Below are 18,313 nucleotides of genomic sequence, written 5' to 3'. Positions count from 1 at the left end.
CTGGAAGTAAATGGCATTCAATGCCACTAGGAAATGTAAAAGAGTAATCCACCTTATCTATCGTTTTACAACCATCAGTGTAGAATATAGTAGCACCCTGGAACTCTTGAAGGATTGAATGTACAAGATACCAAAATATAGTAGGGGTGACAGAGACCTTAGAACCCTGGAATAGGTCAGTCTTAACACCATCCAAGGGGCGGTTCGGGAGGAAATACATGGGGCACATTGCAATGAGTGGAGATGGAGATTCTGACAGAGGGAAGTGAGATGCATTCCAACTGACAATACCACCTGAGGGTGGGTATAAGGAGCGAGACATCCCTTGTTTGCAAAGAGGACAGGATACACAGGATAATCAGGGACTCATCGAATGGTGATTGCACAAGAGACCAGGAGTTTGCTCCATCATATTTGCAGAGGAGGAATCCCCACTTCTGCGAGGAGACTGTCAGCAGAACATGTGTGAGGCATCAATAGCCAGACGCACCCAAAGAGTTTCACAATGGATGGTGCTCCTGAGCCATAAACCTGACAACCATAATCTAGTCTGAACAAAACCAGAGTGCAATAAAGATGGAGAAGAGTAGTATGGTCTGCACCCGAAGATATGTGGGCCAGGAGGTGGAGAGCATTCAGATTCTGCATGCAGGTAATCTTCAGATGGTGAATATGGGGCAGCCATGTCAGCTTTTTATCAAAAATAAGGACTCGAAACGAGACTGTGACGCAACAACTAAGTGCAGGTTGCCTAAATATAAAGTTCAGGATCGGGGTGTACTGTGGTTTGACTGCAAAACTGCATAACCCGTGTTTTGGAGGAAGAATACTTGAAGTCATGGGAGAGGGCCCATCCAATGGCGCCTTGGAGCTGGCGTTCAGGAGATGCTACTGAGTGGGAGCTGCACAAGATGCAAAAACCATCGACATACAAAATTATGGATTATCAAAACTGGAGGCTACATATTGCTTCATACATCAAGAAAAAAAATTATTTTGTAGCTCCCCTTAGTAGCTCAAAACAAAAATGGAGTTAAATTGTAGATGCAAACTTTTAAGAGCACAATGAGTGATATTTACCTGGAGCCGTTCTTCAATTTCTCGCTGCTGCTCCAACAGTTGGTCCCATTCACGACAGGCAATTTTGAGGTCACGCAGTTCGGATCTTACAACAAATTCTTGTGTGATATCACGCACCACTTTATTTTCACTATGCTCTTTGTACTGGCGACTAAGTTCTTGGATTTTGTCCTTCAGAGCCAACATCTGATGCTGATTAGCCTCCAGCCTCTCCTGTACTCAAAGGCAATTTATATTCATTCAAGTGACAAATAAAATAATATGCAGGGTGTATCAAACAAAATTATCCGATTTGGCACCTCCGTGTTTCTGAAACTAATAAACATATACAATGAATCTTGTTTTTTGATGAATGGGAAACTCAAAAAGTTTTTTTTTTTCCATACATTCCTATAGGTGTTCAATATTTCCCCCCTTGAGATGCACGGCATATGTCAATGTGGTATTCAAATTGTTCCCACACTGCAGCGAGCATGTCTTGCGTTACAGCTTCCACAGCTGCTGTTATATGATGTCTCCGATCCTTCACTGTTGTTGGTAATGTAGGCACATAAACAGAGTCTTCATAAACTCCCACAAGAAATAATCACATACAGTCAGGTCTGGTGACCGTGGAGGCCATTATTGTAAAGCTGAATTATTTGGTCCAGTGCATCCGATCCAGCATTCAGTAATCCTTTGATTTAAAAATTCCTGAACTTCCAGATGCCAATGTGGCGGTGTCCCATCCTGTTGGTAAATGAAGTCATTCGAATCAGTCTCCAATGCTGGGAAGAGAAAGTTCTCAAGCATTTAGAGATATGTGCTTCCCGAAAAAGTGTTATCAGCAAAGAAAAATGGACCATACACCTTTCCCCGTAAAACTGCACAAAACACATTAAATTTTGGAGTCCCTCTCGTGTTGTACAACTTCATTTGGTTGTTCTGTACCCCATATTCTCACATTATGATGGTTCATGTTTCCTTTTAAATGGAATGTTGCCTTGTCACTAAACACTGAGTGTAGAAGAAACCTGTCATCCTCCATGTTGCCAAGAACAAAATTACAGAACTCCACATGTTGCTGTTTGTCACCTTCATAAAGAGCTTTCAGTAGGTGAATTTTGTACAGTTTCACGAGTAAATGTCGATGCAACACATACCAGACGGACATTGGGAGCATGTTAAGCTGTTGAGCTGCATAGCGAATGGTTGTCTGCAGACTACTTGTGAAACTATGGTGGATGCAGACACTCAGGGGCAGCCGTCGATTTGCCTTTACACAAACAACTTGTTTCTCAGAATTGTTCACGCCATCGTCTACTGCTCTGTGCTGTAGGAGGATGCACACCACACCTAGCACGAAAGTCACGCTGAACAGTTATTATTTACCCGCACTGCGCAAAACGTGGAACACAAAATGCTTTCCATTGCCCTGACACCATCTTTACTAGAACTGAAGCGGACACACTGCTACTACCTAGCGGGAACTGTGTAAAACTTGGGAGTTTGCTCTTTCCAACAGTACATTATTAATGCCCGTATCTCAAATAATGTAATAGTTATGAATTTTTTAAATTGGATGGTTCTTTTTGATACACCCTGTATTTCTCATAACCAAAATGCAAGAAATCTATAACAATCACACAATAAAATATTTCATAATATTAAAAAATAATAGCACATTATACAGAAATGTGAAATTGTATTTTACTGAAGGATTAATTCTCTACTTCTTTTTGCTTTTTACTTTTAAATGACTTTGAAGGCAGTTAAAATAAATAAATAAATAAAAGCTTAAGAATTCTGAATTGTCTGTGGATCTCAACACCCAAATGGCTATTGTTATGAGTATTGACTGACCTTGTTGATGTCTGTTTTCTCATCTTTATTCATGGTACCAAACTGCCTTCTTTTAATACTGAAATTTATAATTCTGTAGTACCTGCAATGCAATCACTGCCTTCCAGTGCTGTATCTGCTTCTCCTTCACATTCTTCTCTTGAAGTTTAATAACCCACTCAAGAGCCTGACCCAAAGACACAGGCTTTCCTCCAGCGTAGTTGAAGTCAAGTTGGTGAGACAAGTAACTTGTAGCCTCAAGAAGACGATTGAATTCACGCTCCACCTGCCAATAAGAGCATTTCACAAATAATTTACCTTGGAAAATTAAAATCTTACATGAATGGATCGTACTTTCAAAACTGGAAAACTATATACTGTTTATTTACATGAATGAGCATAATAGAACAGTCCACCTCGAAAAACATACACGTACACTCACAGTCTGCCAAAAAATGGGGAGCATCCAGATGGGGAGGAGACAGATAAAGATCTTGCTGGTAACAGGAGTACCTCTATATATATCACACACGTGCCATGTGTGGACGAGCACTGCCATGTTGAGAAATACTGAGGACATAGGGTGTCCACATGTACTGTTCTGATGTCACAGTTCCCTCAATTATTACCAACCATTACCAGGAGTAATACTTGCTGGGCCTCTCCAAAACATTGGGAGAATGGGACAACTCCCTAAGTCACCACCATATTCAGCAACAATGATTATCCAGGGTAGAGCAGAAAGACAATTCACCACTGAACACAGTGTGACACTCATCAGCAGTGCACACTTCCTGGTCATGTCACCACTCCAGCACAGACATTTGTGTATTGGTGTTAATGGCATCCTGCATACAGAATGACAATTCCTTAATCTGGCTGCTGCCAGGTTCTGACCAATGGTGCGGGATAACACAGAATCTTGTAGGGATTCTAACATTTGTTCTCAGGTTGCAGGCACAGATGTGGTTACCATGTGCTCAGTTTACAATACATCCTCCCTTGTGGTGATCAGATATGGTTGATAAGAACTCTGACCGAGAATATGCCTGCCCTCACATTCCCAAACAGCCCTACTATGGGCCACTGCCATATCCGAACACCCCACAAGTTGAGATACGGCACAAGTTGCCCAGCTCACCAACTGGAGACCCTGGGTCATTCTCTGTCAGTTCAACCAGGGGCTCATTAAGTACACTAATTCTACCATGTGTGGAACACTCGTGTACAAAGTATTCGTTTCCCCTGCCAATTAGTTCCAGAATTATGACTTGTGAAAGAAGGTGGTGTGACCCGGAAATTGCAACCCGTATCTGGCAATCTATCTTCAGACCCAACTTCAGGTCTTAATAACTTTGGAACTATTCCACACAGTCCAGTGAAATTTTTGCAACCCAGTAACATCCATTTAGAGAACACACTTCATGAATCAAATCACCAACAACATATTTCTGAGAGAAAATAAAAAATTCCAAAATGTGATTAAAAAATGTAATACGTTAAAAGATATATTGTAGGTGCCCTCTATGCCAAATACAACTCACTTAAAAATGGTATAAATTTCTCTGTGGTAAGCTTAATGGTGGCCTAAATACACACAGAACTCATCATGCCCATATCAGTCACAAAAACTGAGTTACATGCACACAAAAATACAAAAATTTGAAAAATTATCTGAAAAACATGGATTTTTTAAGTGTGGTAGCACAAAAGGGACAAGTGGTATCCAAGCCAAATTTCACACACTGCATAAGTAGACCATAATGATACATATCTCAAAATTTCAGCATTTTATTGCAAGACATTTGTGTACAATGGAAGTTGACAGATGTATTTGGTGATGTGGCCATTGTTCCACAACACAATTTTGTGAAAACATATCATAAACTGTTCAGCCTCTTCTTATCCTCTCCCACAACTGTTTAATCACTAAGCAACAACATATAGACAGATTAACACAACCTATCATTAATGTTTACTGCACCTTAACTGCTAAAAACCAGTCGATTGTGCTTTGAACAGACGTTCTCCCACACTTTAGCTACTGTACTCTGTACATTGAGTGGCAAATTGTACTGTCTTCCTGACACTGTGGTAGGAACTGGAACTGTCATAAGAATATGTTAAAAAGGAATCCAACGCCTGTCTGCCAAACGTGGCCAATGAAATGATCTTAGTGGTCCTGCTGGTGCCATGAAGTTCACAAATACATCACCTTCTGCTTCACAACACTCTGCAACACATCCTAAGTATCATTTGTCATCATAAACAACAATAACATAGCAAACTGGTTGTATGTTGCTGCTTTTGCTTCTGAATCCTGAGCCAGACACACTGCGAAGACATATGTTGTGGATGAACCTATAGTTATAACTGGACAGTCTGCTCATCTGCACTTTGTCAGAGTCCGCTGGAGAGAAGTGATGATGGCTCCTTATGCCTGCAACAGTTTTAACGTGTTCTAGTCTGCTTTTTAGCAACTCTTCGACTGATTTCACCTCATCTTTCGAAACATAGAATGATTGTATGCCAGAGATATTTTTCTGTACCCAGGTAAATAATTGAAGAGGTGTTAAAATGTGACCTTCTGTAGGGTGCTGCAGACTAGCTCGTGATACCATGCACTTAATGGTAGCACCAATACCATCACATACATTTTTACCATGACTAGTTGCGAAAAAATTCCATTCCACGTGAATCTGAAAATCATGGTAACGCATTCACACATTTTTGAGATTTTTACAGTTTTTGTACTGACTAGCTGCCCCATCACTAAAGTATTTCGCAAGATGTATGTGAGGCAGCTTGTTTTTCACAAATGCCATGACAGTGTGAATTTGGGCATTAACTGCAATGGCATCATGAATTAAACAGTCACTAAAAACGCACAGGTTCATGACAGACACATCACCTGATTCGCCTCTATAGTAAATCGCAAATGGCTGGAGAGTTGCTTGACTGTTGTCCCAATGATATCCTTGGATGACATCTTGAACTATAAATGCATAATTTTCAGAAAAGTCTTGTATTGCTATAATTTCATCTTGTTTCAAATTATCCTTACAAAACTGGAGATAAACCAATTGTGCTGTTGCTGTGAAGCTGTGTGGGGTCAGTTTGTCCGTTTTTTTGACAACACATTTCAACAAAATCTTCCACTGTACTTTGCTTTATTTCAAGACTTGTGTGATCCATGTGTGTCCATTGTTTATAAGAAAAAAGTTCATCGTCTTCCATAAGGAGTTCACCATACAGTTTGTTATTCATGTGTTCCACAAGATTTGCCTTACCAGGACATTTATCACACCTGTGTATCATGCACTGGTAGGAACTGATGTCACACACTAGCAGCTTCATTGCACCTTTGTAATCCAGACCAGAATCCTTTATAGCAGCAAACATCAGCTTAGCATTTTGATAGGCTTCACATACACAAACATTGTGTGTGCCCCTTGCACTTAGAGGCACAAACCATTTTCGCTGAAATTGAAAAAAGATGATAAACCTACTTTGGTATTGGGATACTTTTCCTTGAATTCTACATATAGTTCTGATATGTTGCATAGCAACAGCCTTTTTTGCATCTGTACACGTACATTTCCCATTTTCACTGTTACATAGTCTTTTTTTCCAGGCATTATTCGGCTGTAGTCATTATTTTCATAAAACTCCGACACTAGCACCTTTATTTCTGAACGCAATTGCTTGCCCTGAGCCTGCTGAAGTTGTGGAAGCACTCCTTGGGTTGTTTTTATTTTCCTAGCTTGCTTTACCACATATGTAGAAACATTGAATTCCTTAGTAGTGTAGTCAACAGACCAGCTGGAAGGTGAAAGGGTAAGAATAGCTACTTTTTTTCTGGCGTGTGGATATGGTACATTTTTCTTTCAAATCATGCAAAATTTTGTCCAAATCAGAGCATTTCTGGCATGATTTCTGTTCCTTTGGAGCAGATAGTTCTTCCTCTTCCACCATTAGTGTGTCAGCTTTTTTGTGTTTTAATTCCATTTGAGCTTCTTGTAGGTATCTTCTACCATAGCTTGGCCTGTCTCTTTTCCCAACTTTGTGTGTCTTCATGGGAGACAAACTCAGAGCAGTCACTGAAGTATTTAATTGCGCATCTGCTGTGGTTGTAGGTGGCTGATACTCTTCATCACTGTCATGTAAATTATCAGAACATTCTACATTTTTTAGCAGTGTAACACACCTGGTACATAACTTTTGTCCTGGTTTCATGTTAAGTCCCATGCAATGATTCACTTTCAATACTGATTTTATATCAATTTCTCTGAGGCCACACTACACTGTCTTCCGAAATGGATGAAAACAACTTCTTTGTAGGAAAGAATACTTATCCAGAAACACTTTAATATGATGATATCAAACACTAAAGTTTCCTGGAACTGTACTTCTTGTGCCCACAGGGTGTATCCCGGATCTCCATAGCAACAAATCTTGGTCCGATTCATCCAGATCATACAGAACAAAGTGCATGCCACATTTTGTTCCATATGTTGTTTTATGACATTCAGATGCTTGTGCTCTACGAATACTGCAACTTCTTTGAACAAAAGCATAACTAGTACACTGTTCTGCCTCCATACTGATTTTCCACAACAGTACTGACCAGTCTGAACCAGAATCTGAAAAACATGAGTAACCTGTAATTGTTGCTTGTTTCCTTTGTTGTTCCTGCCTAACAAAGACTCATTCTGTCCCTGAAAACTACCATTGTTTAACTTTCTGTTGCCTAATGGTTCCCAACAATTGCTGCAGCTTTATCTGAAACAAGCTCTCTGCATCATCACTATTTACTTGCTAAATTGTGTTAAAAGAAATGTAACCAAATACATCTCTGTCAACTTTTATTGCACACAAATGGCTTGCAATAACAAGTTGAAATTTTGCCACATATTATATTATGATCTACTTATGCAGTGTTTGAAATTTGGCTTGGATATCACTTGTCCCTTTTGTGCTACCAGACTTAGAAAATCCATGTTTTTCAGGTAATTTTTCAAGTTTTTGTATTTTTGTGTGCGTGTAACTGTTTGTGTGACTGATAAGGGCAAGATGAGTTCTGCGTATGTTTAGGCCACATTAAGCTTACCACAAAAAATTTATAACCTTTTTGAGTGAATTATATTTGGCATAGAGGGCACCTACAATATGTACCTTTTAAAGTATTACATTTTTTAAATCACATTTTGGAATTTTTTATTTTCTCTCAGAAATATGTTGTTGGTGTTTTGATTCATAGAGTGTGTTCTCTAAGTGGATGTCACTGGGTTGTAAAAATTTCACTGGGCTGTGTGGAATAGTTCCAAAGTTATTAAGACCTGAAGTTGGGTCTGAAGATAGATTTTCAGATGCGGGTTGCAATTTCTGGGTCACGTCACCTTTCACAAGCCATAATTCTGGAACTAATTGGTAGGGGAACTTAAAATTTTATACATAAGTGTTCCACACTTGGTAGCATTGGTGTGCTAAATTTCAGCCAAATCTGAGACTATCAGCTGAAACATTTTCTCAAATTGGTTGAACTGACATGGAATGACCCATACGGCACATGTTGCCCAGCTCACCAAATGGAGACCCACCGTGAGACCCTTTTCAAACTCTGTCAGTTGCTGATAATGCTATCTCACACCAGTATGCAGCATTTCTGTATCCTCCACTGTCATCACTCAACATCTGACACTGTTCATGTTAAGTTCTGCTGACGGTGTGTATGTGTCTGAAGTTACATTAGCAACCAACCGTGTCCCTTTGAGTGCTTCACTTTTTTTGGCAGTGAGTGTATACATCACTGTTCCCTTTATTTTATTTTCTTCACATTACATCACTGTCTCTGGACTGAAGCTGTCACAGTACTTACAAGTATACTTTCTTTGACCTCCTACTCTCTATGACATCCCCCTGCCTTTCATCTTTGTCACCACTCAGTCCTTCAAAAAGCTCTTAATTTTATCAAATGATTTCCATCACAGTTTGACAACAGCATTTTACAAATAGTTGTACCTAACAAAAGTTGCTAACTGTGGAAACATAGTCTATCAAGAAGCATTCCATCACAAATCATATAAATGCTGCAGCTACACAAGTTACAGAAAATTAATACAAGAAGCTGTACGAAGATTCGTAGTAGTAGTAGAAGTAACTCCAATGTTTGTCACATGTACATTTTACAATAATAAGGTTTAACATATTTTATGTATATTTGTACCATACTGCTGAATGTCTTCCTAGAGCAGCAACTACATAAAAAAGAGCAGAAGTTAAAGAGAATGAATGCACATGAAAAAGATTAGGGTGGTGGGGTAGTTAACGTCCACCTATGGTCAACCTAATTTAGGTTTCTTGTTGCTCCTAATTAATTATAGAAATATGTAAGGATGATTCCTTACATAATCTGCAGAGGACCATCTTTGTTCTTGTACAGCTCAGTTAGAACTCCATGTCCAATGACCTGCCCACAGGGACAAACTTTAACTAGCTTCACTCAACTATAACTAAAAAAAGCCCTGGAGAGAGGAATATTTTTTTTTATTCTTGCTTTGTTTTGAAGCTTTTCATTTTACTGTTAGAACTGTATGTACTCTAAAGCACTCCTTTTTTTATTTCACTTGAAACTGATTCTCTACAAGTAGTTACCATTATACATTACATCATGTAAATAAAAATAGCAGACATTTTTTAAAATGTTTACAGAATTCTAAGACAATAATGAAAGAAAAATTGCTTAAGAAGGGAGGAGATGGCTAATTCAAGTAATAATGCAAAACACAACACACATTTTACAGTATTTCAGCTGATAAAGTTTAGCAGATTAGTTAGTAAATTTTATACTCACCATTTCATCTTTATCCTTAGGAACAGTGCACCCAGAAGATTCATACAATGGACATTTCTGTCGTATTTTGTGAAGTTCCATATTAATCTGCTTTGACAGTACTGTAACTGGATTCCCACCAAGCCCCGTCACCACCATAGCGCCTAGATCTGCAATATATGATGATTTCCGAAATGTTGCTATGCGTCCCCCAACTCTGTCTCGTGCCTCTAGTACCAACACCTAGAAAACCAATAAAAATCTATTTAACACTTTTTCTGAAGTCTGATTTGATTAAACTGAATGTTACAATCATGTGATCTAGGAGTCTCTGTGTGACTTGCTGCAGGAGGTAGAACCATTTTTAAAAAAATCACTTTCTTCAGAACTGGAAAAAGATGAAAAAAAAAAAAATCTCAAATTTGGCAAGCTATTATTCCTGACATTATAGAGCTACAATCCTGCAATTTGCCATACTGACAACTTTATGTGCACAATACAGAAATAGAACAATAGATCAGAATGCTCCTCTCTTGAAACATGTTAAAAACTACTTTTTCCCTTTTAACAACAGGTAGTGAGTGAAAGACTCTGGAACCATGATCATTGCTCCATGCATTGTCTGTGAGCCTGTCTGAAAACTATGAGTTTCCTACAAATATATTTCCTGTGTCATCACCCATTAAAGTTACCAAAAATGCAAGTGTGCCAAATTTTGCTGTGTTGTCAGCCTAAAAAAGAGGGGGGGGGGGGGGGGACCATATTTTACCTATATTTGATACCATATGTCTTAAAACTGACATCACTGATTTTATAATAGTTACACCAATGAGAAGTGCATATCTCAAGCCCATCTCAAACACTTAATTTGATTTTTTGTCATGTCACTTAAGGTGCAAAACTGGGCTTAAATTTTGGGCTTTTATCAACAGATGTAAATACCAACTGTTAATACAGTGAGGTAAGAAAAAGTTTCTAACAGATTTAAATGTAGTCTTTCAGTGACGTTAACAATTACAAAATAAGATGCCAATTTTAAAATGGTATTAAACAAACACTGTTCGAACAGGCCTTGAAGGCCCAATGGTACTGACTGGCCACCGTATCATCCTCAGCCCTTAGGCATCACTGGATGCAGATACGGAGGGACGCTACTTCCCAGTCAAGTGGCTCCTCAACTGACCTCACACGGGCTGAGTGCACCCTGCTTGCCAACAGCAATCGGCAGACCTGGAAGGGGACCCATCCAAGTGCTAGCCAATCTCGACAGCGATTAACTTCAATGATCTGATGGGAACTGGTGCTACCACTAAAAATGGTATTAAAGGTAAGCAAAATTTGGTATCCTGCATTTTTGGCAACTTTAGAAGCTGCTAAAAAATATAATTGTAAGACAGTTCGTAACTCACAAATTTTCTAACAAGCAGACACACAATTAACTGACAAACAATCTTTTACTTAATACCCACTCCTTGTATATTGATGGGAAAAAAATTTCTGTGACTGAATTTGTCAGCGTTCTACGTTGAAAGTTGTGTCACGTTGGCAATTTTCAGGATTGTAGCTGCATAGATTAGCAACAGTACCTTCCTGAACTTGGAATTTTTTGGCACAATTTTCAAAGAAAGTGGTTCTTGTGAAAACAGCCTCAGTACATGCATCATATTACAGATTGAGCTTAAACTCAGTAGAAGTACCTTAGCTACATTCTGTGCAAACCATAACAAAACCGAAGATGGTTGAGATAGGGTATCTTGACAACATGGACTGACTCCCATAAAAGACTCATCTACATCACATTTCTGTTGCAGAAACAGAGAATCAATTAAAAATAGGTTAAGAATTGTATGTTATTCTTTGCTCTTGTACTGATTATCACTTAACACATACTTCATTTATTTATTTTGTATGCAGCTGCTACAAAATATTTACTAATATGTAACTTAATTCTCTTACTATATCATAAAGTTATTTTACTGATGCCATATCTAAAGCTGGGACAACTAACTTCAGCGTTCCAAACTCCATTAATACATCACAATATTCAGATCACAAAGAGGTTCAATTACTGTCTTAAAAAGCATAGCTCATCCACAGATTTACTTTTTGACTTTCATTTTCCAGCGTCAACAACAATAAAAATCCATTACCTTACTTCAGAGGCTTCTTATGCCTTTATGAAATGCACTTAACGCATGTGTATTAATAGCTCTCATCTCATTCAAGTTTATGTGCTTTGTTTTGTGGTATTTCTCTCAGTTGTGGACATAATTCTGTAGCTCTGTCATTTGGAAACTTAAGCCTTAAAAATAGTCTAGTGAAAGAAAGACATTGCCACAAAGTAGACAAATCAAGAATTTGGTAAACAAATGTTGGTGGTGAACATTCCGAGAGGTCACATATAACTCAAGAAACAATGGAGCAGATGTAGAATGAGACTGCACAAAGCATATCTGAATCTATTAGAAAACTGAGTAGGACACTAGATATTCCACAACACACACTTTCGAAAACCCTGTGATACAGAACGAAGAAATTGCATACAACAACCATATTCAGTACAAGCTAGAAATGGGGAGTTCACAGTCCAACAGGCTACATGTTACATGATCTGTTACAGGCTCTGGAAAATAGCACCTGTACCGTTCAGAGATGAAATGTGAATGTGTGATCAGAGACGACCAGGACCACTGTCTCTGGACCCTTTAGGTTTGAAAAGTAAACAATTACTGGAGACATACCTTGATACATCTCAAATCTTTCTGGAGCCATAGGTTCTTTTTTTTTCCCCCAGCAGCATGAATCATCACTCAATTTTACTTCAATTGTCTGTAATTTCCAGGATGCAGCATTTCTTGGTGGATGGATTGGATGTCATTCTCAGAGTCTTTGGGCCCCTCATTCCTCAGATTTGACCCTCTTTAATTGCTTTGTTTGGAGGTTTATCAAGGCTGAAGTGCACGAGATGAAGATCAACAGCATAAGCCAATTTTAACAATGAATTAGAGACCACAGCTGATAAAATCTCCCCCTCTTTTGTTGAACAGAGTGTATTGGTCTGTAGAAGAGTGCTTGTGCTTGACTTGGATGGTAGTCACATTAAGTTCAACAAATCTGAGATTCTATTAGAATAATGTTACAATGAATATCAGAGATATATCATAAATTCGCATTTCCACAGAAATGTTTCACCCTGCACTGGACATCACAACACTACCAAAAACACAGCAATAAGATTGCACTGAATGCTATAGGTAGTTATCTGTGCAAGTATCCTCTCATAAGAGGTTTCCAGATGTAAACTACATTGTGTGTGATACAAAATGAGCGATGGAAGATTTCACTCTTGCATGTCCATTGCTGGGTTTCCCAGCTGTGTGTCTGAGCTCTCCAACTGCACAGTAAACAGGAGCTTCATCCACAGCTTGTTATACTGATCAAAAATGCTGCCTGTATAAAAAAATTGCCACCTTTATATTAATTACTCAAGGAGTCCTAGACCAGTTCTAAGAATCTTTCCCCCAAGAACATTACAATACAGTTATTACTACCGACTTTTTTTTTTTTCATGGGAGCTAATTATAAGGCTCCAAGATGTCTAGGCAGAAGAGTACGGAAACTAACTTTAATGCATGTGCCAGACACATTAGCATCAGAAATTAAACCATCAAACTGTGGAAGGATAAAAGGGCTTTGTAGCTGAGCTACTACTTCCAGGTTGCCCAGCAAAATAAAAAGTCCCCATGTTTTTCAGGCCAATTTTTGATTTTTTCAGGCTCATACTGTGCTTAGTATCTAACCAATTTTGAGCATGGTTTTTGAACAAATAAATTGCAGGAAAATCGGAATGAGACTAGGTTGCAAAGGAAATAACATAACTGATAAACATTTACATTATGAGCCATCAGCATGAAAACAAAGAACATAATCTACTATTTCAGTAAAAAAGTACACTGCTTACAAAGAGACTTAAGAAGAAAATTCAAATATACTTTGAACAAAACGATTATGCACGGAATAGTAATAGACTAGTCTGATAAGGATACGCACATGAACATTAAGTGAAGTCACAAGCAGGTAGTTTTTAGTGATAGATCCACTACTTCAACCTGAAAAGCCTCTTTCTCAGTACTTTCCATGAGTTTTGTTTTCATACTTTGTAGTGTTCTTAGCTTTTCTCTACTCTCTTTCTACTCTCTCTTATTTTATTTTGAGGACTTCTCAATTGCCCTTTTGTCTGTTATTGTTTCACTGTAGCTACCATGTACATTACGGAAGCTATGTATTAACAGCTTTGCAATAGTTACAGATAAAACTCCAACCCCCCCCCCCCCCCCCCCACCGTGATTTGGACTGCATCATGAACAGCTATGAGAGAGGCTTCAAATTTCTGACAAGAACAGAGTTGCAAGAGAAACTTCTTTACACTGTATATAAGCAATATGTCCCAAAATCCAAAAACACAGGACCCTCTGAATTACCCTCGACTCTGAGCTTGCTTTTCAGTTCTCTTAGGAAAGTGTTATTAACATAAGGGCCATTCGTGGACACCTGAACAACTTGCCTTTTCAAATGTACTTTATGTTGGGATGCACCTCCTTCAAATCCAACTAAATCTTTTGCAGCACTTTCCTCACAAACACTGCACTGCATTTACTGTCTGGGAACACACCTGGTAAGAGATTAACAAGCTGCCAATGTCCCAGGAAGACAATTGTCTCACAGCAGTCAACAGACAAAAATGGATCTCTTCCATCAATACAGCAACCCTCTGCATGTAATCTAGCATCATCAGCTGTCAGCCAGAAGTTCCTGCAGTAGGTGCTCTATGTGGATACCTCAGGGCAGGATCTGGTTGCTGGGACACACCACACTCCCTGTTCCACAGCAGACTAAATATACAGAGAGGCTAGTTAGAAGTACAACTTCTCTTCACTGAAACTGATAATTTCTCATGACCCACACTATTTTATTTCTGCCTTATGAGCAACTTTCATCCCACTCCCTACATCTCTCCTTGGCTGAATCCAAAGGAAGGTGATAAAATCTTCCTTGTGCATGCGTATTTGAAAGTAGCTTATGTTGACTAAGAACCGTAGCAGCATTTGGAGGATAGGAATGGCGTAAAGAGTCATCTGTCACCCCACTCCCCCTCCCTCAAATCCCTAGCCGTCTACGTCCAAATTCGTAATTTCATAATTTACTATTGCTATATCAAGCCTAAAATGATTTGACACTATGTAGAAGCTTTTGAAATGTGGGGCTACAGAAGAATGCTGAAGAATAGATAGGTAGATCACATAACTTAGAAGGAGGCATTGAATAGAATTGGGGAGAAGAGAAATTTGTGGCACAACTTGACTAGAAGAAGGGATCGGTTGGTAGGACATGTTCTGAAGCATCAAGGGATCACCAATTTAGTATTTGAGGGCAGCGTGGAGGGTAAAAATTGTAGAGGGAGACCAAAAGATGAATACACTAAGCAGATTCAGAAGGATGTACGTTGCACAGGATAGAATAGCATGGAGAGCTGCATCAAACCAGACTCTGGACCTGAAGACGACCATAACAACAATAACAACAACAACCATTTGCAAAAAGGTCTTACATGAACATATAACATATTATATAAATAACATATTATCACTTTTCTGATTTATCAGTTCCGATTTCTACTTTTTCATAATCTGAAACTAATAAAACCAAAATAATCAGAGTTTTGTGTTTCCGACCACAAAAATTTTACATTCTTAATGGGAAATATTCAGACAAACATTTATATGGTACCAGAAGGCTTCCTGCAATTATACACCTTGGCAAACTCACATTTGCATTATAATTTTTAGTAAATTAAAGACTGGAACAGTAACCAACTGCACCTCCATTCCAAATTGCTGCAGCTGTTGGGCAGCAGCTAGGCCAGCTATTCCAGCACCAATGACAATGATTTTGCCCAGTTTCTTTGCAGGCAATGGGCGCAGCCGCTTAAAGATTCCAAAGTTGATGAAACCGTGCCTTTCCAGGAATGCATGTACCCGAGCTACAAGAGGTCCATCACTATTGTACGGTGGCTCCATCTGTAAAAATGTATTACGTTGACAAAAAATAATTTGAAATACCTGCATAAAAAAAATTCAATGTTGAATATTTTCAGTAATTTCTGAAGCAGAAATGGTAAAAGGTATTAAATGTTTAAATATCACACAATGTTACTGTCATTTATCATTACATATTGGAAAATGGTTCACTACTGCAACCAACTAAAGAACTATAGTGTTGCAGATATATAATGAAGTGTACACAGGATATGTACAGTGAATGATTAGCTGACTGAAGAGAGAGATGAGGAATTATATGGAGACCACAAGCCAAGTCAAAATACTGCACAGAAGTATATATGAATGCTCTGTATTTTTTTTTGAAAAGAACAAATCAATTATAACTTACAAAACCAGTGTCATTATTTCAGTACTTCTGTAGGACTCTTGAGTGTGATATGAAAACAGAAATTGGAAGACAATAATTAGACAAGACTGCAAACACAAGGCAGTAATTCATTAAAAATTTCTGGGAAAACATGCAAATATCCTACAAATGAAGTAGCTTACAAGCCACTTATATGCATCATTCTTGAGTTTTGATAGTCTGTCTGGAACACACGGGAGCCAGATGAACTGGAAACACAGCCAGTACTTAATGCCTCCTTCTGACATCAATTGCAGCTCTCCAATTAAAGAGTGAAGGCTGGCCTAACATGCCGTAATTTTTCAAATTTACACTTACCTGAATCAATGGATGTGGCACACATTCCCCATGTGGACCCCAATTTACAAGTATCCCACTAAATTCACCTTCAAGTTCTTTTACCTCTTTCACATTTCTTACTAACACCTCCCGCACAGCTGTGGTATAGTCAAACACCTTAATAATGGAATGATGTGGACATTCTGGTAGAATATAAACACATTTGGATTAAAGAAGACCACTTAACAAAAAGCAGAAATGTCGAGTCAGCAACAGACACACACAAAAAGAAAGAAAACTTGGCAGCTTTTGGCACTACGCTGTAGCCACACTACACTGTAGGCGTGCAAATATATACTTCATCTGCTCACTGAAATGCATCAGTCAAGACAAGAAAAACTAAAGTGTGAAAACGTTGAAAGGGAACTGAGATCATCTTAAAGTCAACAAGGTGGAGTGCAGCACAACATGCCACTGTGGAGTCACAAATCCTGCTGTCCAGTTGGCACGGCTGCACACACTAATGATGCAAATTATGGAGATGGGGGCTGCTTTATCTATGTCCTGCAAATTTTAGTTTTTAGGATATGATACAGTCTGAGACTCACCAAATTATTTCTATCAAAAGTGTACACTTTCCAACAATTCTTCAATGATTCTTTCATTTGTGCATGTATACTGTACAATACAGGTCAGATTTTTATGTGGAGGCTGCTGATTTTATTACATTCTATTCTGACAAATAATTGTATGTATGGACAGTATGATTTCCTCCCCCCCCCCCCCCCCCCCCCCTTAAATTTGTTCCATTCTTTTTTAATTCAGCCAACTCACATATCCACCCCAACATTTTCAGCTGTTGAAAGAAGTCTTTGAAAGTCAGTAATTCATTGTGTGATAATTTTTGAAGGCTCTAGGCAGGGTTAACAGAAGCTTCATTTTGTACAGAACAACTCATTTCCTGCTACAATCACAATTTGTGCGCCCTTCTAGAACTCTTATTACTTTTTGTATGTTGTACAACAACTCATCTAGTCATATTTAAGAAATTACAAAACCACTGGGGATGCTCTTTATTGATGGGTTGCCACCTTCTGCTAAAGTGTGAGTCCATGTGTGTCTATCTCTGTATATGGACTTTTCAGAAAAAATCTTCAACACATCTACTTGTTTTACATCTGCTCTGCCTGGAACAAATTAATGCAAGGAATCAAGGTCTACACCAGTTTTTATTTTGAATGTTTCTTCAATAACCTTTGAGATTCATAGTGAATTCAGTATTTTACAAATTCATGAAATCACTTACATTATAAGAAGTCAGAATGTAATTAGATAGCACAAAGCTGTAGCAGCATAGCAACTTAAGACTAACAGATTCTACTCATGAGCAGCACAAAAAAATATCAACACTTTGTGACGTCATACTGATATTTGGAGTAAAAACTGTTGCCTGCTGTAAATTCCAATGTGACAGCTTACAGCAGAGCATAAAAACATCATACTGTGATTTTCTTTCCTACCCCTGCCACAACTTTATCTATAAGGTTGTTAGTCCACCTTAATATAAGGTCAGTGGAAACATAAAACACTGCAAAGGATTTGGAGATAACAACAAATTTATGTATGTACTAATGCTATTGCAATTCTTCATGATTCAGCAATTGGTAAGGAGATGTAGATTTTACTTAAGACAGCATTAATATTTTTTTTCTCTTTCTGATTTTGCAGTCTTGGTAAGAAAAAAATTACAAATCAATCAATTAATATTAAAGTATAACAGAGTTTAAAGGTTTCAAGGCTCAAACATGGAAACAACTTATTTACTGATATGAACAG

General features: G+C 38.3%; 1 protein-coding gene across 1 annotated transcript in view; it reads right to left on the bottom strand.

The window, feature by feature from the left end:
* The window catches only part of LOC126419406 (lysine-specific histone demethylase 1A-like), a 93,453-nt gene that overhangs the window by 63,152 nt on the left and 11,988 nt on the right, over positions 1–18,313 (bottom strand). Inside the window, exons 4-8 of the mRNA XM_050086595.1 lie at positions 16,517–16,680; positions 15,613–15,852; positions 9,755–9,976; positions 3,005–3,187; positions 1,081–1,293 (exon numbers count right to left, since the gene is read on the bottom strand). Of these exons, the coding sequence (XP_049942552.1) occupies positions 1,081–1,293; positions 3,005–3,187; positions 9,755–9,976; positions 15,613–15,852; positions 16,517–16,680 (1,022 nt within the window). The remainder of the gene's footprint in view (positions 1–1,080; positions 1,294–3,004; positions 3,188–9,754; positions 9,977–15,612; positions 15,853–16,516; positions 16,681–18,313) is intronic.

The sequence above is a fragment of the Schistocerca serialis genome, chromosome 9, assembly GCF_023864345.2.
Source record: "Schistocerca serialis cubense isolate TAMUIC-IGC-003099 chromosome 9, iqSchSeri2.2, whole genome shotgun sequence".
Lineage (NCBI taxonomy): Eukaryota > Metazoa > Arthropoda > Insecta > Orthoptera > Acrididae > Schistocerca > Schistocerca serialis.
The sequence above is the reverse complement of the archived record's forward strand: the minus strand, read 5'-3'. Positions and strand labels throughout refer to the sequence as shown.